General features: G+C 35.2%; 2 protein-coding genes across 6 annotated transcripts; one reads left to right on the top strand and one right to left on the bottom strand.

The window, feature by feature from the left end:
- Positions 1–196: 196 nt before the first annotated feature.
- Positions 197–21964, top strand: LOC140775476 (probable LRR receptor-like serine/threonine-protein kinase At1g06840). Of its 4 annotated transcripts, none has more exons than XM_073118797.1 (22): positions 197–341; positions 425–495; positions 789–934; positions 1951–2098; positions 4718–4789; positions 5013–5084; positions 6872–7015; positions 7096–7167; positions 7265–7336; positions 8399–8473; positions 9770–9838; positions 11038–11106; positions 11287–11358; positions 11630–11716; positions 11798–11866; positions 14200–14687; positions 16038–16193; positions 17273–17556; positions 19207–19258; positions 19659–19909; positions 20751–20885; positions 21467–21964. In XM_073118797.1, exons 3-22 carry the CDS (start codon positions 823–825, stop codon positions 21815–21817), a joined length of 2850 nt encoding a protein of 949 aa, XP_072974898.1. In that variant the 5' UTR covers positions 197–341; positions 425–495; positions 789–822; the 3' UTR covers positions 21818–21964. The 4 variants fall into 4 exon arrangements, with proteins under 4 accessions (XP_072974898.1, XP_072974897.1, XP_072974899.1 ...); XM_073118796.1 differs by having other exon boundaries at positions 778–934; XM_073118798.1 differs by lacking the exon at positions 11630–11716 and having other exon boundaries at positions 778–934.
- Positions 21965–23082: 1118 nt separating this feature from the next.
- On the bottom strand, positions 23083–26251 carry LOC140775365 (uncharacterized). Of its 2 annotated transcripts, XR_012106742.1 has the most exons (2): positions 24168–26251; positions 23083–23974 (listed from the first exon to the last, which is right to left on the bottom strand). XR_012106742.1 is itself a non-coding variant. In XM_073118612.1 (1 exon), exon 1 carries the CDS (start codon positions 25493–25495, stop codon positions 24545–24547), a length of 951 nt encoding a protein of 316 aa, XP_072974713.1. In that variant the 5' UTR covers positions 25496–26251; the 3' UTR covers positions 24000–24544. The 2 variants fall into 2 exon arrangements, 1 of the variants encoding a protein (XP_072974713.1); XM_073118612.1 differs by lacking the exon at positions 23083–23974 and having other exon boundaries at positions 24000–26251.
- Positions 26252–27214: the final 963 nt, after the last annotated feature.

Raw genomic sequence — 27214 nt, 5'->3', positions numbered from 1 at the left:
CTTTAATAAACATGAGAATTCTTTTTATAAAATTAGACAAAAGAAAGGGTGTAAAACGAAATAAATATAATTGATGGTGCGAAACAAGAAAAAGATTATTATTTTTCATCTTTACAAAAGAGTCCAACATTGTAACAGCTTGGATAGAAGTCAATCGGGCCTTTCGGCAACCGCAAAGGAAGAAAACAAAAAAAAATTTAAGCGCGGAAATGTCTCTTTCGGATTTCTACTTCTTCTTCCCTCCTCACCCTCCTCCTCTTCTCGATCTGGACTGGAATCGTATTAAAATATCTTCTTGTGGAGCCGCTTCTTCTCTTGCGAACCCTCGTCTCTCTTTGAGGGTATCGAATCTCTCCTAATCTCGATTCTTTCTGAAGAATTGCTGGATTTCATCACCTTGATATACGAATCTTTCAAATTGTAGGTTGGGAGCGTTCCCTCGGTGGATTTCGTCGGGGTGGGTTAGAGACGCACATCCTTTGATCGTTGGTCAAGGTACTGTGGTTTGTAATCTCCGTACTTTATTTGGAATTTACGTTGAATTCTAGTGGTCTAGGTGTCGAAGAAATGCCTGTAGGTTTCCATATGAGCAAGCAACGATCGATGAAGCTACTCGATTAGTTGGAAACCTAGAGTGCATCTTCAGAATCATGTTTAACTTTTGAATAATTTAAAGGACTGAGTTGATTCTCGTATAAAGTACTTGGTCTCTTACCTCCTAAATAATAAATCTTTATATAATTGTAAGCTCTAATGGTTCAGTGAATTCATTATCAGCTAATTTGCAGCCGAAGCTTGAGAGGTTATTCTTACTGTGTAAAGATGCCTGAAGCTCGAGTTGTTCTATATGTGGCCATTTTGGCCATGTCATCTCCTTTCTTTTTGGGGCACAAATTCTCTGTCGCTGGGGCACAAAGAACTGACCCATCTGAAGGTAAGTTATTTATTATTTCTAGCTAGGTTCTCAGTCTATCCAATTCTAGACCATTAAGATGCAGGGTAGGAATTGCAATTTTTCTCATCACAGATATGATTTATATGATTATAAACATACAATAACACATATCTAGAAGCACATAAATTTATATATATTGGTATATGTATATATCTCAGTGGAGTTTATGTTTATATATTTGATCTTCTAGCTGTATGTATAGGATTTGGCTGGAATAGAATATTAGCCATGGGATTGGTGACAAATCAAATCTATTTTTCTTTAATCATATCTATGAATCTAGTGTAGGAAAAATGATACTAGTATGCTAGCAATTAAGCTAGTCTAGAATTCAATGTTGCACTTGAAAAATAAATTTATACAATTAGTCATTATATAATTAAGAATTTGACAACTGCTCTTAGGAAATGGAGAAACAAATCGAAAAGATGAGTGCACATTCACAGTTTGTGATGTATTATTTCTTTTAATGAAAATAATGTTATGGTCTGAGTAAACATGCACGGATGACATTCGGATTTAGTGCTTAATCGTGGAATTTCTGTCTATTGAATATAGAAGGTTAGATACTTGGCTAATTGTCCCACTGCTTTTATTTTCTGTTTCATCATATTACTTTCATAGTGCAAAATCTTTATAGTTCTCATGGCGAATTGTTTATGGAAAATGCCTTTATGATTATCTCTCTAAGTGCACATCAGCCATAATCGATTACATGCTTCTGTTTCAGAAGTTAACAATAAAACGAGGTAAGTTAAAATTTGTATTTCCTGTTCCCAGAAACAGAAAGACAGAGAAAATGGAATAGACACCTATTGAGCCTTAAAATTTGGGTAATTACTTGAAAACTACTTTTCAATCTACCAACTAACCCTGGACGTTGTAACAAATGAAAATTCAGATGTAAAAATGAACTACTCATTACTTCTGAAGAATATATTCTTTTACATTATTTATTGAAGTGAGCTTGCAACTAATAATATTTTTCCATACAGTCAATGCACTAAGGATAATCAGAAGCAAATTAATTGATCCTATGAAGAAGCTTGATATGTGGAATAGTGGAGATCCATGTAGATCTAATTGGACAGGGATCTTTTGCGATGCTGTATCAAATGACAGATACCTGCACATACGGGAATTGTATGAATTAGACAATTAACTATTCTTTTAGCATATTTACTCTATGTACTTCTTCTTTTTAACCTTTTCAAACTAACATATGTGCATTTTCTTAAACATACTTAAATGCTTCTTTGTTGCTTAATAACGGTGTACTATTGCGAAGCTCCAGCTTGATTTCTACTAGAATTATTTTCTTGTCTTGAGTTGTTGATAGTTTGATACTGCCAATTATCAGATACAAGTATTTCTACGACCTACTATTGAAATTTTAGGGACGTGGTTCATTGCCTTAGCCAACCCCAAATAGTTGGAACTAAGGGCTTTGTTATTTTTGTTGTTGTTTTGGTTTACTGGCTTAATAGCTAGCGTATGCTAGTTACAGTTGGATGTTGGTGCTCTCTTGCACCATTTACAAAGCCTTTTAAAGTAGTTATTGGAACTAATAATTTCTGTTTAGAAAGAGGTTACTTAGGCAAGTGCAAGTGGAAGAAGCTTTAGTAACTGATTTAAGCTTTAGTAATAACTGATTTGTGTCATAATAGGAGAGCTTGCCATAAATGACCTTTGACATTTTTCATTTTTCATTCTTTATTCGACGATAACATCTGAACTTGGTAAATTTGGATTTATCTATCAAATTATGTTTCTCACAATTTATATGCTTACTAGATCCCTTTTTTGGTTGGACAACCTGGAAAGGATTGTAAATAGTAATTTCTATACTAACATGTTTTATCAACAAAGGCAATGATAAGCAGTTAGTGGAGGAGCAGAGAAGGCGGCAGCAGCAGCAGCACAGAGAGCTATTTTTTTTGGGCAGAGTGTTTGAATGCTCGGTCCGTGGTTCGAACACCCTCTATTGAGAGCAAAGGGCCTTCTATAAGTCCTGGCATTCGAATGCCTGTCCGGTTGGCTTAGGAAAATTCTCGATGCATTCTAAGTTTCGAACACACCTAGGCCTATCGAATGCCCAACGGACACTAAGTTGATTTATTTTAGAGTTTGATTAGGGTTTGACTTGTTTTCTTATGGTGTTTTCTTTAGACTTGTTAGGCAATAAAGTATTTTATTCTTCTCTCTCTTTTCTCTCAAGTCTAACTAGGGGGCTAAGGTTTTTTTTGATCTCTTTTCAACATTATTCTGCCTTGTAATATTGCTTGATAAGGCTCTGCCAATTGGAATCTATCATATGTATGCAGTATATGTGATTTAACGACACCGTTGTTGATGCTCATAAACCCGAAGACCAGTTTTCCTGAAAAAGTCGGAGGCCCTTCCCTTTAACCCGAATAGCCAGATTAGCCCCTTACTATAACCAACCTCACAGATCCCACTCAATTTTTCACTTGCAACAGGTCTGAAAACATAACATGTATTGCAGGCCCAATAGGTTTATCGGTGTGATATATGAAATAAGACCTCCGAAGTGTTATAGTAATCTCTAAGGTGGTTAGGCTGGATAGCTATTAGCCCCCTCATTGTTCATGTTGCCTCAGTGGCCTTCAATATTATGATAATGTAAGAGGTCTTAGAATAGGATCCCTTATCAGTTCCATGCTAGTTCACAAGTTATCCTTGGGTTTAGCTGAATGGCCAAGCTATTATCTCCTTATCCACATTGCCTTCGTGACCTTCAATATCATGATATGGTACAAGGTGTTGGAAACTTGGAATAGGATGCCCTTCCATGTTAGGTGAAAAATTATTGTTGGCATGCTTGTCATAATTTGCTCAGAGGCCAGGAATCAACAAGATTAAATCATATAAAAGAAAAAAATCTAACAAAATAGAAGATATAAATTATATAATTAGGTTTTCGATCAAAAGTTTATCATTTTTGTAGTTATAAATGTGTAAAATTTTCTTCTTTAGTGGGATAGTGCTTATTTGGTTAAACGGGCTCATGTTGTATAAGTATTTGCGGGTTCAAAAAACCAGCGGTATCGGTTTAACCAGGACACTATTAAGTTTCCACTTCTGTCTCAAAAAAATAATATAAAATAGAAATGTTAAATTTTCTTCCGTTCTCTTGGATAATTGAAAGAACATTGTAAGTTTGTTACTCTTGACACAAAATAGACAAAAAATCATACTTACCAACTCCATTAGCCTAGTGTATGCCTAGTTACAGTTTCCATTGAGGGGAAAAGTGGGGGATGAGGCACTTTGAAGTCCTAGTGAAGAGATAAAAATCTGCTCTGTGACAAAAAGGACTGAGCTCTTCTTACTTCCCATAGTTACATTTAAAGGAAATAATAAAGCAACAACAGCCAAAAATATTGCATGCACTAAATTCCATTGTTTGGAATCAAAGTAAAGAAAAAAATAAAATTACAAGTGGTGCCAATGGTCGCTTCTTTTATTTTCACTTAAAGAAGTCTTTATAAATCATGATTCTATAGAATAATTGCTGAGCCATATTTGCTTATCTCTTTCATAATGTGGAATGACCACAATTCTCTTTTAAAGAGTACTATTGATTATTGAACTAGAGAATTACTTTCCAATTAAACTATGGTTTCTTTTGATGAGCCAGCTTGTACTTCTTTTCTCTTTCCTTGTCCTCACCTGCTATTCTGTTGCTCCTGCAGAAAATTTTCTGTTTATTATGATAACTGAATTTCTTTACCTGCGTAGTCAGTTGCTGAAGTTGAATCTTTCTGGAAGTTTAGCTGCTGAGCTTGGTCTTTTGTCTCACTTGCAGATATTGTGAGTCGTCACTTTTGTCTCAGTTTAATGAATGGAAGCTGCTAACTACTATAAATTCTTTCTCTAGCTTTGCTTTAGATACCAAAACTTCAATATTATTTTCCCAATTATTATTAATAGGCAATTCCAACACTCCTAAGTTCTGATTATATGTTCGCTCCGCTACCCCCACAATAAATTTTGTATTTAGATTTTAATCTTTTGCAGTTTTTATTCTCTGCAGGGATGTTATGTGGAACAATATAAGTGGAAGCATCCCAAAGGAGATAGGCAATATCGCATCTTTGAGGCTTTTGTAAGTTGTATGCCCATAACTCTGATATGACAATTTATGATAATTTTAGTATGCAGTATACTTTACTATTCTTATTATCAACCATCAAGTATAGCTGTCATTAACCATTTGTTTGACTTGAATTTCAAAGTCATTATGTATCTCGAGAAGAATGACTGGTGGATAGTGATCACATGATCTTTATGATTCTGTTATTCTTCATCAAGATTTTCTCTAAGATAATAAGATGAACCAATATTCATGGATTAAATCTGACTATCGCATCAAGGAATTACTGGGCAACTATGTTTTGTTGTAATTACAAGCAATAATTCTGAAATTGAAGAATAGAAAATGAACATAAATTAAACTGACTTGATGCATGTCCTAAGGTGGAGGTGACATTGAGAATTGGCCTTTGCACAAAATACAATAAATATTTGACTATTTCTTGTTCTAAACTTATGATTAGTCCAGATATGAATTTATTGTGTTAATGCTTGCACACATTTTTCAGGTTATCTTTTTTATATAATATTGGCTGTGGGCTTTCTTTCTATCTTTCACTATTTCAACTTTAATGTTTTGAACAACATATTAGAAATTGTAATTTGGATTAATCACAAATTTGCAGTAGTAATGTCCTGGCAGAGGTGCGTCATCTAAATCCCTTTTAGGATTGTTTAGGCACACCCATCACATAATGAACTAGTAAGGAGGAGCAACATCATTTATGTAGAAGGTTCTTTGAGAATGATAGGAACACTAAAACTTAATTGGGAGGAAATGCTAAAAAAAATTATGTGAATGCTTGATTTGGTGCACCTTGCGCTAATAGAGTTGAATGGAAGAAACTGAACCATATACCCAATCCTCTAAATAGTTGGAAGTAAGATTTGCTTATTATTGTTGATGACTACTTTTGACAATTTGGGTTCATGTTTGAAGTTGATTAGAAAGATCTGGACCTCAAAATTAGTTAGCGGAGGTTTCTAAAATTTAATGGAAAATAGGTTTTGCAAGACTAAATTAGAAATTTCTGCTCCAATGCCATGGTAGAATTTTACACTTGATGTTTTTCACCTGCAGTATGCTCCTCTTTCAGCTGAATCAGCTCTAGTAGTGCTTAGATATTAATAAATAATAACTTGAGAAGCTGCCTTGCTTATATCATGGGTTTATATGATTTCTTTTCTTGTCACAATGCCCCACCTGTGTTAGACAAGTTGTTGAAGTCTGTATGTTAAAGACAAGTTGTTAGAGAAGTTAAAAATGAGAACTGCATGGGAAGAGGAGAGCAAGTCTGGAGTGGCATAAACTTAATTAAACAAGTTGTTGAAGTCTGAATTAGATGTGCTCCTCTGTCTGCCCCAAAGTGTATGCATTTTCTGATAATCGAAATACTCATTTGTGTGATTCACGTATTTAGCGTCATGTCTATCGTCATATCATGTAATCTTTGTCAGTTATTTTTTTTTTCCTTCTGGTGAATCTCTTAAATGTTCATTTCAGTTTTGAGGCATGAACCCATGAAGTATATGCTGAATTTGAAATATTGTTTCTTGCTTTTGTCTTGTGTAGTTGGCACACTTTTTCCTGTAAAACTACTTTAGTGTGTGGATACTTTCTTCTCTTTCTCTTCCTTTTCTTTTTATTTTCATTGTTTACAGGCATTACATTCTTTATAATAAAATCATGGGTATTATGCCATTACTTTGGAAGGATGCTGAAATGCTTTCTCCATGGGTTGGAAAGTAAGTACTTGCTTAGTTGCTTGTTCACAATTTACATGGTATTTCAATTTGCAGGCTTTTGAATGGTAATCAACTATCTGGGTATTTGCCGGAAGAGATTGGCTACCTTCCAAACTTAGATAGGTTACAAATTGACGAGAACCAAATATCAGGGCCCATACCTAAATCTTTTGCTAACTTAAGCAGGATAAAGCATCTGTAAGTAGATTTTGACTTACGTTGCCTTCAGTCAGAAAGAATGCCTTTCCTAAGTTGATCCTAATATTTTTGCCTTTCAGTCATATGAACAACAATTCTTTAAGTGGGCAAATCCCACCTGAGTTGTCCAGATTACCAATTCTGTTTCATTTGTAAGTGGTTATATTTCTTTCCTGCTAATTTGTATTCCCAAGTACCAATTTTAGTTGATCTATTCATCATCATGATTCTTTGTTGATGTTTTTACAGCCTACTGGACAACAATAACTTGTCGGGATATCTTCCTCCGGAAATATCAGAGATGCCAAATCTAAAAATTCTGTATGTACCATACCATCATGAATCAGTATAAAGAAACTGCTTTCTATAAAAGTGAAATCTTATTTGTAAGTTCTAGTTTTATATTTGTTACTTTAGATGTCATGAGGACTTGGTCTGCCGGTACTTTTTGTTTTACAGAATTACCTAATGTAACTTCTGGGATTTGGATTATTTCTAATAGGTTGTTTTGATCATCATAACAACAGTTAAGACTTGCATCATCCACCAATTTCTCTAGAACATGTAAATCATGGTTTATGTTTAACATTTTCTTGTTTTGTTATTGCCTTTGTTGTTCTTGAGTTGTTTAGCACTTTAGCCCTGTTCTTCATTACCTAGCTTTTCAAGTGCCTATAATCTGAAATCTAGTAACTGTGATGAATAGGAAAAATCTGATCTATTCTCATTGAGAATAAGTATAAATACATGTATGGTTAGGGTAGGTTATCTCTCAGGTACAACATAGGAGTATATACATTAACAGTAACACTTCCATTTAGAAATTAGATCAATTACTTGGCCTGAAGAATCTAGCGTATTTTTTTTTATCTTTAAAAGAAGGTCAATCTGGAGCTATCAAATGTCTTTTTGATTGGACAATCTAGTGATGTAATTAAGCAATGTTGCTTGCAGTGTGGAAGGGATGGATTGTATCCTCCATCACAGCAGATCTCTTTAACAACCTCATGTATCCACATTTTTGTTCCCTCTATTTCCTCCATTAATGTTCTTCCTTGCCTTCATTTTGTTCTTCCTTCCCCATTGACTCTAATATGTTGAAACCAACATATTATAATAACTAATAATATCTCAGCAAATTTATGATAAGCAATTTATGTGCTTATGAATTAATATTATTCTTTGGAATGTGGTTGTTGACTTATTGTATGATATTGCAGAATCCAAATTTCAAAATATGGAACTGATTTATACTATTGGCAATTGACATCTATATTTCTTCCAACCAAGTTGGTCTCTAGTTGATAGGCAGATATTCTAACTACTTATGCCACTTAATTCTTAAATTTACTGAGAGTGTACACATTTTTTCTCTGTTTGCAGTCAACTCGATAACAATAACTTCAGTGGCAGCTCTATTCCTGCTTCATATGGCAACATCAAAACACTTCGAAAATTGTGAGTGCACTCTATTTCGTTCCTTGTGGGTTGGCCAATTAATTGAATCCAATATTTGATTGAGATATTTTTACATATGTGGAATTTATGACAATTTTTTTTGTCAAATTTCCTGATACTGCTTTAACCTAATGTTTAGTTTTATGAAGATTATTGCTACAGAAATTGTTTATGTTTGCACAGCCACCTTTGGTGCCCATGGTAAGTAAGTAGGCTGATTATAACATTGCCTATATCTGCAGTACTTTTGACTGTCTCTAACCATGTAGTAATAGTATAGTTATTAGATAGATAATATCTAGTTTAGAAGTTGCATGATGGCAAAAATTCAATTGACTGTGGTAGGGGCAGTCAGTTGTTTCTTGTCTTCAACAGCATATAACTATGACATTTGCAACATATATTTGAATATATAGTGATCACATAGAAGATATTGTTCTTTAGATTGTAAATTCTATGTTGGCCACGGCCAAATGTAATGAATTCCCAACCTGTAAACCTTATTGGAGCATTTCAATACTAGATATCTGGTAATTCCTTCTTTTCCTACTTAATTCAAAATTTGAAGATGCATGAAGCATGTAATTCTGTTTCCCGGACATAACAAGAGTTGTGTCACAAAAAACTGGCCCTAAATTCGTACAGCCCGTTAATTATCCTCCATTATTTGCATAGCTAGTTTTGAGATCAACCTGAATTTTTTTAGTCAAATTGTATCATAAAGATGAAGATAAATCGCCAAGTTGTCATCTTACTCCTCTGTCTAACTATTCCCATATATAGGGAACTTCCGGGGGTTGGTCCAGAAGAATTTCACACCAGTTTCTAGAGGATTGATGTCAGGTTGACATCTAGTAATAATAGTCTATCAATTCTTCTGGAGCCTTCTCATCCAACTTGCGGTCCACATTCCAGCCAACATCATATTGTTGAGACAAGGCTTGGATGATTCTATGATAGTTACTCACATAGCTAGCTTCAATTGAAGGATATAGATGAGTAGGCAATTGCCTAAATTCCACTGGTTGCCAATTTGTCTTCTACATGCATCTGTTGGTGGTAAAATTACTTTTGTTATTCTATATAGCATCAGTTAACTAAGGTTTCTTCTACTTCTGTTTGTTGGTTAAACTTTATGAGTTCCTCCATCAAGATGTATATTTAGTTGTTAGGATACTTTTGTCAACTGTGATCATCCGCTTTCTCATAATTTACTGTTATACGGTACTTTTTGGAGTTCAAATTTTATATACAAGTGATAAAAGAACTAAAAAAAGGTAAGTCTTCTGTTAACAGGAGTCTTCGAAACTGCAGCTTGGAAGGAACTATTCCTGATCTGAGTGGGATACCTCAACTTGGATATTTGTGAGTTTTTCACTTCTGTCTGATTGATGTTGAAAAAAAAATGCATGGGTACTGTACTTTACACTATTTCTTGGTCTAATGAGTGCGGGATAATGTTTCTTGAGATTCTATCATGTAAAGAGAACTACAGAAGTGCACTTCTGCGCAAAGAAATGTGGAGACTGTTAATTTTGGATAAATCATAGCTTTATGTCTAGTGGTATACACTATGAGTTGCTCATCTCATTTAGATTTTAAAAGAGAGAATGTTATAATTCTACTTGTTATTTTAACGGTGATAGAATGCGGAGATTGTTAATTTTTAATACATCATAGCTTTATGTCTAGTTGTATACACTATGAGCTACACGTCTCATTTAGATTTTAAAGAAGAGAATGTGTAATTCTACTTGTTCTAATCTTATTATTAGGCTCTAAGGGAACTAGCCAAACTTGAAAATAGTCTAAGGAAATTGTAATGCTAATAGTTTCAACTCATTCACTAAGAGGAGAGTAATTTTTTTAAAGTTTTAAATCACATTATTTGGTCTAAAGGAACTATTTAAGCATGACACCAATAAAATGAATTGTTTTTTTCTAAAAGAGATCATACTATGGCAAACTAGATTTCTTGAGTTAATAACTAGATTAGCACTAATAATTTGATTAGTGAGTTAATTGAGTTGTTTATGTTCCATGGTTAAGATTGATTACCAAAGTGAGTGTTTCATTAATTTAGGACTGTATTCTTAATTTCTTATTAGGTTTTAGTGTAATTCAACAAAACTAAGTTGCTTAATTGCTTAGCATTTTAGGTGACACAATATGTGAAATAATGAAAACCTCATGCTATTTTGCGTGGGAGTGGATAAAAACATTTATGCAGCCATCCAATTTCAAGAAGATGCTTTATCTGATGGGATGCTAGTTACTCTAGTTGTTATTGATGTACAAGATTTCTTGTGAAACTTGTTATATGCTTTTAATACACATTGCTATTAATGTTAACGGAAGATCACCCATCTAATATACAGGTTTCATGGTGTTATTTTTCATGTAGACTTCAGCTTCGTCTGGGTAGCTTATTTCTAACTGCCTGCAATACTGCATCATGAGTCTTTGCAACATCAGACAATTTCTCTATGCACTAGTCATATCAGTTCATATGCTATGTTGATTATTTTTGTATTCTTGAGTAATGTATGGCTTGCATGTTTCAGGGATCTTAGCTGGAACCAGTTGAAGGGACCCATACCATCTAATAAGCTCTCAAGTAGTATCACTACCATGTATGTGCTCTGTAGTTTTGAACTTCATCTGAATTTTGTCTTCTCTTGAAACTGCTGTCTATACTAATTTATATATTTTTCTGTCTGAACTCTGAGCCTGTTTGATGCAAGTTATTTATGGTTTATTGTTTGGCAACCTTGATAATTGACTGACTCTCCTTTATTTTGATACTTGGGCAGTGATTTGTCACACAACTTCTTAAATGGAACTATTCCTTCAAACTTCTCAGGTCTTCCTAATCTGCAGCTGCTGTAAGCATGCATACAACTTGTATATTTTCGTTTTCTGCAGATGCATACTATACTGTGTTTACTGGATATATTTTTTGTCCTTTAACCTAAGCTGTAGTCCCCTTCCTGGTACATCCATCTAAATCAGTTTAGAAAGAATACGCAATAATTTGTTCTAGATTGCATATTAGGTGTTGAAAGCTAGAGATTGGATGATTTATGCATAACAGGTGATCAATGTCCTGCAGCATGTGAGGTAGTCTGTAATCATTTTATTTCTCTAATTTTACAGGTCACTTGAGAACAATCTCCTAGATGGATCTGTTCCATCAACTATCTGGAATAGCATAAATAATCTTGGAAACAAAAGTCTAGTCTTGTACGACCTTGTGACTTGCAAATGCCTTTTTATGAAGTTGAGTTTTACTAGTATATAACAATATATAAGTTTGTATTGCAGGGATTTTCGAAATAATTCTCTCAGCAATATGCCTGATTCTTTTGACCCCCCTGCAAATGTCACCGTCTTGTAAGTATTTCTTTGACATAGCTTAATTCATCATGACCATTTATGGTTTTAAATTAGGTTATCTTGACAATGTACATGTATTCTGTTTTGCCAGTATCATAGACTATTCTGAATTGTTCCTGCATGTACTTTTGATTCCTAATTTCACTTGCTTATAGATTGTTTTTTGCTCAAGGATTGTCTTTTAGAGTCCATGCTTGCAAGCATGCACATGGATTCACATACACTTGCACATTCATATTAGTATATATGTTCCGAGTGGCCAAGGCTCTTGTGAATGTAGGTTCCATGGAGCACAAAATATACATAGTACCTCATCCCATAACTGGAGAGGTTGTTTCCATGGCTTACCCAATTTTTCAAGTTGACATAGCAGAACTTATTAAACTCTTATAGAAGTATTTGGTCTCGTGTTATTTTTGCCAATTCCAGCCAAAGCTCGATTTGCATCATTTGAAACTGAAACACACACTTACACATTTTTTGCAAAGTTTCAAAACATGTTGTCTACTATATTGCATCGGTTGGCTATTTAGATCATGGATTTGAAGGATTCAGCTTGGGATCCTTTTTGCACTGATCTTTTGTTTTTTAGGTTGGGTAGTCGTCACCATAATTCATAACAAGTTCAAGCTTCATTAATATTGTTCAAATCTCAAATTATATTGACTCTGTTGAAGGGAAGAAAAATCATCTCTTCTAACATTGTGGCTGGACTCTTGCTGCTACTTTTACTTAGTGATGGCCATGCCATCATGAGCATATCATGTTTGTTAAGAAATGATAGATCTAGCTATAATTATATTGAGCTTGAGATGGTCCATTTCCTTTCTTCTGTCTCTGATAAATTTAGCTTTGTGGTTGTCCAGGTCTAGCAAATGAATTGTCATTCCAATTTTAAAAAATGACAAATAAATTATCATTTCAAAAATGACAAATGACAACAGTTAATTGATGGAAATAAGAAAAAAATTAAAAAAATGAGTTCTACATGTCATATCATGTTTGTTATAAAAATAAGTAAAGTTGATTTGATAAAAATTGATGAAAATAAATTTTTTTAAAAGAAAAGTCTCTACATTAGCATATGACCGGCACGCCCTCGTGCCAGTCGGCACGGGGCGTGTCGACTGGTATGGCCATCCTTGCTTTCACTAGCACTCCTTGTTAATTTGGCTGGCTTGTTGAAACACTAGGAGAACATTATATTTTTGTTAAACCGAAATTTGGGAGACTTTTATTTCTAGCAGGAGGTTTTCGAAATCACAAGAACAGTTAAACAAGTGATAAATGTGGCCTTTTCTATTTTTGAGAAAATAACTTTCTTTTAGGTGTGAAATTTCTTGTATGTTTGTTTTAGTTTTAAGCTCTTGACTTAATAAAGTTCACTATTTTATGATATAACATGTTGTGTATGTTGGCCTTGTGCCGACCCGTGGTCAGCATAGTGTTTTTTTGTTTCACATTTTAATAGTTAATTTGGGGTTCACAAATGATAGATCTAGCTCATTTTGCTAGATCTATTACTTTGTAAGGGTCTTTTGATATAGATCTAGTATTTTGGTGTTATATTTATAAAAAAAATATTCTTTAAAATGTAGGAATCAAAGAGAATAGTTGATTTCCCCCAAATTTTAAATTTTTAAAAATAATATGTCAAATTCATTCAAATTGGGTCAGAATTAGTATACGAACATTTTAGATTATATCCATATGAGTTGATTTGAAACCAAATGTTATAATTTTTAGCTGAAATTTCAGCATGATTATATTTTAAAAAAAATCTGAAATTAATATATCAAATTTATTCAAATTGGGTCAAAAGGAACATGTTAGCTTAACTACATCCAATTAAGTTTTAGTTTTAATTATTGAACTATTGTTAATTAATAAAAATGTCAATTATATTATGCGTTAAATCATGTTTCTGCTTGACTATTACTGTATCTTTGGTAAAATAGGTTTCTAAGGATAAAAAACTTTAAGATGAGCTTTAATACACATATTCAAACCAAAGACATGTATAAAAACCCTAAAAAATATAATAGAGCTGTGATGTTGACACACAGTGGTGTGCCCGACCGGGTATGAGCATGGCCATCCTCGCTTCTTCAAATACAAGATCTTGAAAGGTCAAGCTGTCAACTCCTTTCCCAAAGAAAATTAACATTATTTTTCAGATGTTCATAAGGGCAGAGATATACAAAGCTAAAATTTATTTGAGTTCTAGATATAAGGGGGAAAAGAACTATATTTGTGAGCTTCCACTTCAATATTTCTTGTCAACCTATTTGCTCAAATGACTTACTATATCTACTTAATATTCTGTTCAGGTTATATGCGAACCCTGTATGTGAAAAATCAACCCGAGTTGATATGGCTCAATTTTGTCGTCCTCAGTTTGTTGACCAGGCATATGGAAATCTGGAACTCTCCCCCACAGAATGTAGTCCATGCCCAACAGACAGAGACTATGAATATAACCCATTATCTCCTATTCCTTGTTCATGTGCTGTTCCAGTTGGAGTTGGGTTTCGTTTGAAAAGTCCAGGAATCTCAAACTTCCATCCCTATATTAATGATTTTGAGATAGACCTAACTTCTCTGCTAAACCTGTTTCTATATCAGTTATACATTGATCGATATATATGGGAGATTGGCCCAAGGCTGAACATGCATTTGAAACTATTCCCCAGTAATACTAGCTTGTTCAATATAAGTGAGGTTTTACGACTCAGACGCATTCTTTCTGGTTGGGAGATAACACTTTCAGATGTTTTTGGACCATATGAGCTTCTCAACTTCACTTCGGGGTCTTACGGTATGTCCTCAAAACAATACAAGCACATTGTTTCTGTTCTTTTACATCAAGAGGCATCAACTTTTCTGAATCTTGTTCGAGTATATTTTCAGAGGAAAAGATTTACAATCCAAGAAGTTTGGCAGAGAAGCTAAAAAATCATATGCCCTTTTTTTTCCAGAGATAAAAGGAGAAAAAGACAATTCATTTTTATGAACACTTTCATAATTATCATCAAGATTATTAAAACATTTACTACCTTTGTCACTATTATTCCTGCTTTTACCACTTAATAGCTTGTTGCTAGAACCATTATTGCCAGAATGACTACCTTCACTAATTGTAGCATCACCATATTTTCTTTCTTGATTCTTACTTGTACAATGACCATTAAGTGCTGTTATATTATGACTTATATAAGGGTTGCAATTTGATTGCATTTGATTTTTTGATGGTATATGCATGCTCCGGCCGAAATCTTTGGAGAATGGAGATGATTCTGTGTTTGCAATAATGGACTCTAATGTGTATCGTAATAATAGCCGTGCCAACGATGGGATGGCACCTAGCACAGGTGTGCCAATGGCACACCCCATGTTAGAGCTATGCCTACCGGCACAGGTTACATTAGATTCGAAACGAATTCATTAGAGTGGTAAATCTAAAATATTTTATAAGGTTTTCTTTTTTAAATCATATGGCAAACATAATATGTTATGTGGAGCCTATTTTTTTTATCTTTTTTTTAATTTCAATCATATTATGAAGTATTCAACTAATATTATGGAGTGTTCAATTATTGATATTAATTTTAATAAATATATTCAATCATATTACGTGTTGAATAATGTTTCTATTTAATTAGTGCTATATATTTAATAAATTAGGCTATTTATAAAAATAATATAAAAATAAAAGACTCTAATGTAGGCTTTAGTACATATGTTTAAACCAAAAACCAAAAGTTGACATGCCGAAGACCCAAAAACATATTTTAAATATATTTAAAAGTTTATTAAAAATGGGTTAAATGTGTGCTAATGGTACATAAGGGCATGCTGCCTTCAACATGGCTATCGTTGGTACAACACATATAAAAATTATGTGCATTTCATTATAACAAAATATGCATCGACTATAAAAAATATGCACTTATTTTTATATGCTAAATAAAAAAAGTAAATATTGTTAAATGGTCAAATCCCCAACTTATATAGTACTGCTGTAGTTTTGTCCCACCACATTATTTCTATTTTTGTGACATTTCATTTACCTTCACTTTTTTTATTGTGGACCAAAATTATTAGAACATTTGTGAGCTTCACTACTTTATTCTTGTAATACTACGTTGCTGTGTTATTTCCTATACAGACATCCCTGACGGCACAACATCAGGATTAAGCAAGGGTGCTATTGCGGGTCTCTTGGTTGGGGTAGTTGCTGGTGCAACTGCTCTATCTGTGGCGGTTACAATTCTTATCATAAGAAGGCGCTCTAGATATCGAATGATTTCAAAAAGACACTCCTGTAAGTCCTTTTCTAATCCTGATAAAAGATACCAGTACTAATTTCGATAAACTTGAAGAGAAAAAAGTTCATGAGTTCTTAGAAAGCCATGATATCAATTAATAAGCACTTTTTCCCTAATTAGTTGATCTGTTGGTCTGATTGTAATCTACCACTCTCTTTTTGTCTTGTTTTCTTTTCGAAGTTTTCTTAACCCTTTGTCATCGGAATGTCCTGATCGACAAGATTCTTTGATTCATTCTTGCTGTTCACTTTCTATATCTGTAGGAGTGTAGGCCACCAGTTTAATCTGTTAATTGGTAAATTAATATAGTATTGACTATTGATAACCCTAGGATCACATTAAAATGTCTGTATCACGCCTCAATGCAATTACTTTTGCATTCATGCTACTTGTATATCCTTGCATATATCCATGCTTGTTGTCTCTGCAAAAGTTCATAGTTTTGCTTTTCAAGCAATTGCACTCTTGGTCGCTTACCCATTATGTAGTACATGTATGTTTAGCCCTATGCTATAATAACATACTTCTATGTGACACATTTGAAGACTTTAGCCATATATTGGTGGTATCTGAATATTTTCTTCTTGTATTCATATGGATAGCACTTTGTCCATAAAGTTGATAAGGGTTCATGAACTTAAGAAAACTAATGTATAAGATAATAGTATGCTAAAAATGCTTTGATTACACTTTGATCATGGCTATTTCCACATTGTTCAGATGTTATTAAGATGTAACAAGTTTGTTGTTTGACACTTAATGTTGAAAGGGACCTGAATGTTAAACATAATTGCTGTGAGAGCATTACCAAACAAAAGTTGTTAAAGCATAAATGGAAGCTATTGAGTTCAGATTCTTAGACCCTGTTCCATTTGGGACTCAATATGGAGTAATTCAGAGTTCTGAACAACCTAATGGCTGTTTAAATGCTGGGTTAGATTCATAAACTTGAGCTTTCATTAAGTCTTTAGTGCAAGATATCATGTATTATAAGACAATGGTTTCATCCAAATACACATAATTTCTCAGTTGACTGATGTCAAAATTACTTTCTAAATTGATATTTCTTTTGCAGTGTCACAATTTTCAATTAAAATTGATGGTGTAAAATGCTTTACATTTAAAGAAATGCTCGTTGCAACAAACAATTTCAGCGATTCAACTCAAGTTGGACAAGGTGGCTATGGGAAAGTATTTAAAGGAATTTTAGCTGATGGAACACCTGTAGCTATCAAACGTGCATATGAGGGATCTCTTCAAGGTTCAAAGGAGTTCTGCACAGAAATAGAGTTGCTGTCAAGAGTACATCATCGAAACTTGGTCTCTTTGGTTGGATATTGTGATGAACTAGATGAGCAGGTGCACCTCCCAGATTATTTCTATATATAGGAATTTCTTGATCATTTTTTGACCCTTCTTAATTTCACTCAATATTTTGTTATGTTGAAAATTTACTTCCATAAAGTTAGTGGGTGTTATTTAGAGTAGCTAAATTATTTGAAGAAATATAGAAAAAAGTTAAATAGGGCCAATATTAATGGGATTGAGGCTTTTATACATTTGCTGCTTTACTGCCAGCTTTTTTAGCCAAAAGTAAATTCAGCTGGATTAATGGGCACGAGCTTATCATGATCCTTCACATCACGAGCTGTGGTACTAGAGTTTTGTATTGTACTTGGCAATGCAAAACAAAAATCCCAATGCCTATGAATAGTTTTAGTTGACCGTACTATGTGCATTTTTAGTTTTTTGCCTTTTTGTGATGGAAGCTTGTAAGACCCTTATGATGATGTCTTATTATTTAATTGTGCACCAAAATTTATCTCTCTGAAGAAGTTTGGAATTTTTTATGTTTTTATATAAAGAGTGCCATACCCTGAGGACAGCACACCCTGAGAACAATTAATTTAAAATGGACCTATGTTATTCTCTTTTGGCCTACTTTTTGTTTATCCTAAAAATCAATCAATGAGCTTTCCCCTTTTATAATGCCATGCCAGGTGGCAGCCATTATGACAAATGAAGTATGATTTTATTTTCCAATTTAATAGTGTCCATGCATGTTAAGATTAGTTTTCATGAGATAGGGACTCTTGTGTTGCTGTACTTCCCAGTGTCCAACTCCACTTCTGTTCTATTCAGATATATCTTCACTTGTGTAGTGAAGATAGTATGATGTAACAAATAATGTGTTTTTCTCTTTGCAACAAAGAATTGTTTTTTCAAGGTTTAGTTGAGTCCAAGTTAATCTTGACACCATATTTGGAAAATGGCAAATCCTGGAATTTGGTGAAATTTGAGTTCTAGTTTTCTGGGAATCACTGTTCCAGACTATCAAGTTGTAGATTGTAATGTTTCAGTTTACTTCAGTGAATCTGATTGAATTTCAGGAAGCACAAACCAAATATGATTTGAGGTCAGGTTTGATGGGAATTCATTTTGACATTAGTGATGAACATTTAATATTCCTAATATCTTTTATGAAAGTTCTTTCTTAAATCGTTATATATACATTTTCTCCTCTCTCTGTCTCTCTCTCTCGCACACATGTCTCGACCAAGACCTATTACTGGCGTGACACAACCACTATCATCTGCAGTTAGCACAACAACCACTCTGACTGCAATCATCAGCGGTGGTGGTGACCAAGATTTGTCATACCACAGACACACTCATGCTGATGCACAGCATGTCCAACTGTGCCGTAAGCACTGCAAGCTATTATTGAAGTCTCCTACCTCTGCCGTAGTTCCTTCTCTTTGTCTGTCATATATATTCTTGAAGCTATTCAAGATTGATCACATCTTTCATACATTATAATGAACATCTAGTGCAGAGTATACCCAAGGCTATGTTTAACATGCTTTGGCATGGATGTCAAAAACTTGTACAGAACTATGCAGTATTGTTCTTGAGCTTAATTTATCTATCCTGTGCCCAAATTAGTAGTATTTTCCTGCAGTAACTTCTTATCTTTATCGTTTCCTGAAATCTGTTTGTGTTTTGCAGATGCTGGTCTATGAATTCATGCCAAATGGTACTTTGCGTGATCATCTTTCTGGTAAGTATATGAGCATTATGTTGGTTCAATATCTTTTTGGTACCTTAAGGTGATCTTCTTGAGATGAAGAAAATCACAATTGAACCTGGATTTTGAATTTTGACTATTTTATATTTTTATTATGTATGTTAATTTGCAATAGATATTTTCTTTCATGGTTTATTACAATGTTACTATATAAAATATGTGGATGTGAAAAGAATGATGAAACTTGGTAGAAAAAAATTGTTCTCTTGCACATGTGCATATTATTACTGTTGTCTTTGGGTCCTGTACATTTGATTTACATCAGGTTGATAGATGTATATTTGACTTGATCCTTATTCTACAATTACTAGTACAATCTATGTTCTTCTTTGCTATCTGCCCTTGCTAATTAATGCCTTTTGACATGTAACAGCTAATTCTGTAGCCCCTCTGGATTTCTCTGTGAGGCTGCACATAGCATTGGGTGCTTCTAAGTGTATCCTCTATCTACATACTGAGGCAGATCCTCCGATATTCCACCGTGATATTAAAGCCAGCAACATATTGTTGGACTCTAAGTTTAATGCCAAACTTGCTGATTTTGGTCTCTCAAGGCTTGCACCAGTACCAGATAATGAAGGGACGATACCTGATTATGTGTCCACTCTAGTTAAGGGCACCCCTGTAAGTGTGGCTTACTGCTAGCAGCTTCACATTTTTGTACTTCTTTCACTGTTAATAATGAAAGAGAATTTTCTAATATATCCAGACCTGGACGTCTGCTGGACTGCCTTAGCATAGATGATGATATATAGTTGGTTTTTGTACTTGTCAATTGGGTTCTTCTGCGTCAGTCAAGAATTTGGCACTAGAATTCGTGGTAGCTCAAGACATAAAATTTGATCATGATTTTTCAACTAAAGTTTATCCCATAGTTACAATAAGAATTGTCAAATAAGTGACCAGATAGTACCTCATTATTAACTTGCTACAATTGTTAAAATCAACTGATACTTCATGTGTTGCAAATAATGGGTGCAATTATGTGATTAAGTTTAACATGGTCCACAAGATAGTGGTTAAGTTGGATGACCTGTGGTTGGTCCTCGATGGTTTAAGTAATCAAGGAAAATCCTTCCTTAGCAGGGATATATTCTTTATAGTAAGTTGGTAATATAACAGGTGTTAACCCTTCTGTAGCCGAGGAAAGGGAAAAGAAGGTAAACTGCACCAAAAGACAGAATAGGTAAGTAATAGATATCTTCAATAGCATCTTATAAGTAATAAGTTCATATAAAACAAAAACCAAAAGCATCTTCAATAGTATGCATATGCTCAGTTCTCATTAAAATAGTGGAACAACTGGTGGAGTTAAATACTAAGTTAAAACTTGCTTATTTGACATCTCTTTGTCCAAACTATTTTCCTAATGTGATAGAAATACTGTTTTCCTTTCATAAATACAGCATTGAATATTTCTAACAACTCCCACTGGAGTTAAGCTTGTGTCCATTCTTCTTTGCAGGGTTACCTTGATCCAGAGTACTTCCTAACTCATAAATTGACAGACAAAAGTGATGTGTACAGCCTTGGCGTTGTGTTTCTTGAACTTCTAACGGGGATGAGACCAATCTCTCATGGCAAAAACATTGTGAGAGAGGTACAGAGCTTAATTTGCATAATTGAAGAGCCTATCTTACTTAAATAATCATGATAAAGCTGCCTCTGTTCCATTTACAAAGCCGAGACACTTACATTATGTACTGTCTAGCTGTTAATTCTGAATGAGCTTTTTTATATACCCCCAAACCCTGTCAGTATGCTTCATTTCATATATTTTAGTAGCCTCTCCCAAGACCGGATAAACCAGAGAGCTTAATAGGCATCTTAAAATTTTTATATATCTTTATATAATTTAATTTAATTGTAGCCTCTGGAGGATTGATCTAACAAAGAACGAATGGAATAAAATGGTTCATATAGCTGACCCTAAGTAGTAGTAGTAGTTGTTCTTGTTATTGTCTTTTTATGTTTTCTCATGGCACAATTGCCTCCGGATGTAAAGAACATGATTGATTCATCCTACTGGATACATGCTTCTTACAGACACATCTACTTACTTTATTGTCTTGCCTCCATATGAATAGCTTTAAAAAGAAAATCACCAGCATATGTTAAAAGATTTACTTTGACAGATCCAAAACTGGAATTTGCTGAGGGATTATGTTCTCTTGGTTGTAGGTGAGCATGGCCTGCCGTGCTGGTATGACACCCGTTATAGACAAAAACATGGGATCCTACTCTCCGGAATGTATCAATAAATTCGCGTCCCTGGCACTTAAATGTTGTGAGGATCAGCCTGATGCGAGGCCTTCAATGTCAGAGGTAGTTGCAGAACTAGAAAATATACGGAGAATGATGCCAGAAGCTGATGCTGCCCCATCCGAGTCCATGGTGACAAGTCCCAGTAAACTTGCTGAATCTTCCTCGGCATTCTCAGGGATGGATAATCCTTTCATCTCATCTGACACATCTGGCACAAACAATGTAGACAGCGGCAGTCTGGCTTCTACAACTGTTAATCCTCGGTGATGTAGATTATGTATGCTCTTAAATAGGCAAGTAAATATGTACATATTCTGAATATGAGGTTCTTCCCAGGTGAACATCCATACATGTAATATAACAACAGCTGCTGTTTTCTAAAAATCGAGTAGTTCTGTTTTGTTGTAGCATCAATATTTTGTTACACCAGTTAACAAGGATAGAAAGATATTCCTCTCTTCGCAGGCTCTTATATTAATCAACAAATTAGCACCATCAGTATATTCAGAATTGAGACGAAGGGTCTCTTCCATAATGGATGGCATGAAATTAAACAGTGAAGTGCATCATACCTCTCTCTTCATGCTTTTGTTATGAGTGACAACAATGAAGCTTTGAAGGTACACACTCAGATTATCTTCCAACTTTGGATGAGCCATTACCATTGTTTGGTTGGATTAAATTCGTCTATATTAGGGTGACTGAAAAGACTCGATTATATTATTGATTTCTAAATGTGACAGGACGAATAGTTCTATTGTATGCTAGATAAGGTCTCATACCATTAATCATGATCAAACGCACCTTAGAGCCCATGTTAAAAAAAAAAATTTAATTCTTAAGCACTTGATATTTGGTAGGCGTAGTAAATCCTCACTTGTTGAGAAGAACAATTCAACATGAGTCAACGGAGTTAGGAGCGGTTGGCATGCGAACTATATATATACGTGTTTGAAGCTTAGCGTTTGGTGTTCCTTTGACGCAAGTTTATAGTGAATAAAAGGTTGTATGTAGTGAAAGCTGGTAAAGACTTCTTAGGTTGGCAAACTTTTAGATCTGGAGTTTGAAATTTATGTACCTGTCACTTATAACGATGTGATATATATACGGGATTGGTGATAAAGCGCACAACCATGACCAATAAGGCAATAATAGCACGCATCTTCTATGCTTTTAATGGCACAAAGCAGAAATAGGAATTTATGACGATAACAGCTTTATAATCAAAATGGAATACAATGAATAGGTTTTTTTTTTTTATTATTAAAGTGACGAGGTAAATTTTGATAGAGAAGAAGCATTGATGTGTTAACTGTGTGTTTGCTGTTTGGATTCCTCAATTGGTACCGAGTGATAGTGCTACGGTCAAAAAAGTTTCATAATTGCTCTTCACCAACCGAACTGTTACTTTCAACTTTCAATTTACATTAAGGTCTGCCCAAAGAATTAGAAAAAAAGAAGTGATAAGAGTTCCAACAATGGGCACATTCGATATAAGAAGCAAAGTATATATGAAAAATTTATGGACCATCTTGAACTTTTTAAGAATTCAGCCAAATTAGTGTGACCAAAATTAACAGGCCAAAAATTATTTTAGATGCAAAATTTCAACATAACTGAAGACTGAAAAGGCTTCCAATTGCAGCAACTCTCTATATGACGCCAAAATTTCAATAGGTCTACTGAATTGTCTTGTTCAGAAACTTCTGCCTCTCTTTTGGATCTGACATCTTTGATGATGACAGAATGGTTGTTGTGTTGTTCTAGTATTTCCTTGATAGCCTCATCTGATGTCTTATTAAAGAAAGGCTCAAACTGTTCGGGACTTCATCTTTCAATTGATTAATGACACCTTCGATGTTACAGCTTAACTTCTTCTAGTTTTCTGTCTCTATCAACCATAAGAAACATATAATTTTAGTATGTATGGTGGGACATCTTTTTAAGAACATCATTATTTATCCCCCCAAAAATTCCAGTCAGTTGCTTCCACTGTTTTTTGGATGGAGGCCCTTGAATGCTTACCATAGATTAAAGTACTAAATAAGATACCAAGTATCCTTTTGACATCTAATGAAATTGCTTTACAAATAAAAGAAGTTACAATATCAGAGGGATGAGCTTTGTAAGTTTTCTATCTATATTATTGCTGATTAACCATTATCCAGTAGAAGTCATAGATTACTATCACTTAAATAGGCTCTTTTATGTGCATTATAATTCAGGTATACTTCTCATAATGCAGATCAACATTAGCGCTCAAAATTAGTTAGCTCAGCCAAATTTGATAGGAATATGATACACAATACTCAAAAATATTAATGCAAGGGCTAGAATTTGTTTTACCTCTTCCTCTGATCTTTTGGCAACATTTGCAGCATGCACTGCCCTATGTTTTGCAATTGTCAAAAGTTCATCTGACTCCTATTAGTTGATACATATATTAAGATTTATCAGAATACAAGGTAATTCATCTTTACTATTCCAAGTTGGTGATTCAAACAAAATGAGCTAAAAGGAATCTTAAAATAGTCATACAATCAACAGAATTATGGAGAAATCCAACTTATGGCAAGAATATAACAAACAGGCACCAACTAGAAGAAATGAATGGTACCTCAACTTTATTAGCAATCTTGATTAGAATCGAGCACCTCGAAAAATAATTGAGATGTTTCAGACCAGATAGATTGAGAAAGTCCTTCACCAGGGTTTGTTTTACATTACAGTAGGTACTTCCAATCAGATGAATATGTTACCATGAATAACTATCAGGTCTGAAACAATCCAGACACCAAGACCAGCTGACTCAGAAGAATGTGTAGTTCGTGTATACAACCTGCAAACAGAGAATCCTTTCCAATTGCATTTGTGCAAAAGGAACATTGCAATGACTATTTACTGGCTCTGTACATATGAGACACTTGAAAAATGGCCCTCTGATTGCTCCTTGTTTAAGGTGAACCTTCGTGTTACTAATTCTCCAGCAGCAATTTATGCAACATACTCATTCTCGAGTACAGGTTGCGTCCTTGTCCCCAACGCCACAGGTGCCTGAGTGTTGCCAATCCGTGCCATGTGTAAAGTCTCGCCAAACTCAGCATGGTGTTCCATCTCTGCCACCTTCCTATTCTGTCTATATCGACGCAGCCATACCACAAGCAAAGCTAAGAGAACTAAACCAATGAGCCCACCAATAGCACCTCCAACAATTTTCCACACTTTTGAACTGCTCTTACCATGTCCGTTCCGTGGACCTGGGGGTATACTTGGCGCAGGAGAAGGAGGAATCTCGGTAGAGTTAACCACAATGGAGAAGTGGCCTTGTCTATATGTTGAACAGACATTGCTCGACACCAAATCTCTGAAATGTGGCATGCCATCTAAATCAAACCAAACACATTTGGCAACCACGTCACTAGGCACTGGTGTTACATTTGAGAAGTTGATTGAGATTGGTGACTTCGAAGCCACAAAATCTAATTCAGGCAAGTTGGTAGCCGATAAATTTGCAGCATCATAAGCAAGGAGGCCGAGAACAGGAGTCAAGTAGGTGAATCCAGGAAGAGGATAGTACAAAGCAGACCAGTTGCCCAGATTATGATAAACCAGGACAAGCCTTTCAACATAAGGTTGCACAATGACCCCAATTGGGATTTCAAATTCTTTGTAGCTACTCACTCCCCATCTTCTCAAACTCCCACTCCGAAGCCTTACTGCAGCAATCTTGATGCCAGTGAGATTGGATGGGACCTGACCATCATAAGGGATTCCAGTATGAGGGTGAACAAAAGCTCTGTAAGCATAATCCTGGAGGAGTGCATCCAATTCACTGGCAAGGGTTGTAGAAGCTTCAGGTGGTTGGGCCATACACTGGTATGCCAACAAGATCCCAATGAATGAAACAAAGACCATGACATGGTGAATGGACTTCATGGATTCCATTACCAACCCAGATCCCAGCAACAGATGGGATCCGGGATAAGAAAGAAAAGATAACTAAATGAACTCCACAAAAAATGACCCTATACCATGCACCTGGTCATGCCCATTTCTGGAGTAAGAAGAAGCAATGTAGATGACCAGATCAAAGCAACAAAGAATGGAAGTTACTGCTAAGAGAACAAGTCCAGATGACTGCAAACCAAAGGCAACCCACTTCTAATCTCACAAAGAAGCTCTCAACTTTCAAGCATTATACTCCAATCATTGATAGGTTGAAGTGAAAACATCAAAAATACAGCAGAGATGAAGCTAAAAAACCAAACTTTCTTCCAAGTACCTGCATTAAGCTCAAAAGAACCCTAAATCCACCGAGATTAGCTCCAAGCTTGAGGAATGCGTATGGTTTCAGAGATCCGTTGCTTAAATAAACCCGCTAATCCTTCAAAATGTTCTCTCTCTTTTTTCCAATCGTTCGACTTCAAAAAACTCACCAACCTCCAAAAATAAATCTTACCAAAAGAAACCCTGGCAACGGCGGAACCCGGATTAATTCTCACAGAGAAATCACCGCAGATCTCAGGGCAGCGAGAGGAATCGAAACGCTTCTCGAATCGTATCCGAGCATTTAGTAGATAATATTTCCAAAACAGCGGTAGAGATTACAATCTAGGAGAGCCAAAACCAAGAATTTGTCCACAAAAAAAAAATCGGAATTTTTTTGCTCGTACGAAGCAGAGGAATGAGAGAGAAAAAGATCACGAGGGGTTGCCAAGTAAAACACTAGTAAAGCCCACTGGCATTCTCGAAATCCCCAAACTACCCCTATCACTGCCTGGAGTCGGGCCTCGCGGTACGCGCGCCTTCGCACTTTAACGCCGTAAAAAATTTTCCCTCTTCCTTTTGGTCCTCTTCGAGGACCTTTTGGAGGGCTATCTAGGAAACCTTTTCGCAAGCCAGGGATGTTTCTAAAAAGTTGCCAGGAATTGTTTGGTGAGCACTGATCACAACCGTCCGATAGAAAAGATTGCTACATATCTTGGCCTTTTGTCGGTGGGCCCACCAGTCCAGCTCACCAACTGCCGTCGTACATTTAATGGCCTACGGAATTTAGCTGGATTATTTTGCATAGAAACTTCCCTAAATGCTAGGGGACCAAGAAAAGAGACCGGCCTCACACCGGGACCCACAGGATGCGTCCTGTGAGTAAATTACAGATCTGGGTCAGAAATTGGGCCAAATAAACCGTCTCTAAGGGATAGTTTGCGAATTAAAGTATTTATTTTTGGAAACTGGGTTGATTTAATTAGCTTCGCCAGCTCACGGCTCTGATACTGTTATTAATTCGTTCTCCTTTTGGATTCCAGTAGCCCTCCTGCCCCTATGAACAATTGTAGACCCTCACGGGTCCATTTTCAGTATGGGCCGTCCGATTAATACGATTTTTTTTATTTTGTATATTAATAAGATTAATATGCAAATTATCTTACACATGGGATGTAGGTGCAAAAATATCACCCCCACTTGTTCAAGAATTTATAATATTTTGAGTGAGTGAGTAATAAGTGTGCTCAAAGAGGAGCACCACCAAGAAGTCGGTGGAGCTTTGACTGGGTACAATGATTCATTGGATGGTCAAGGATCATCCTGATATCGTAGTGGGAGAGGATGGGCGGTGTAGAGGATGTGGAGGTGGGCCCGTGCTCTCGTGGCAATTCTTTC

This window comes from Typha angustifolia, chromosome 14 (assembly GCF_048772165.1).
Source record: "Typha angustifolia cultivar Huaian chromosome 14, ASM4877216v1, whole genome shotgun sequence".
In the NCBI taxonomy this organism is placed as follows: Eukaryota; Viridiplantae; Streptophyta; class Magnoliopsida; order Poales; family Typhaceae; genus Typha; species Typha angustifolia.
Note: the sequence above shows the minus strand (reverse complement) of the source record. Positions and strands in the feature narration are given on the sequence as shown.

Bases quoted from the DNA above. Each gene is read 5' to 3' on its own strand.
- LOC140775476 (XM_073118797.1), top strand. From the start codon at position 823: ATGCCTGAAGCTCGAGTTGTTCTATATGTGGCCATTTTGGCCATGTCA. The intron at 11,359-11,629 runs GTAAGCATGCAT...CTAATTTTACAG, and splicing joins CTTCCTAATCTGCAGCTGCT to GTCACTTGAGAACAATCTCC. The intron at 11,867-14,199 runs GTAAGTATTTCT...TATTCTGTTCAG, and splicing joins CCTGCAAATGTCACCGTCTT to GTTATATGCGAACCCTGTAT.
- LOC140775365 (XM_073118612.1), bottom strand. From the start codon at position 25,495: ATGGAATCCATGAAGTCCATTCACCATGTCATGGTCTTTGTTTCATTC.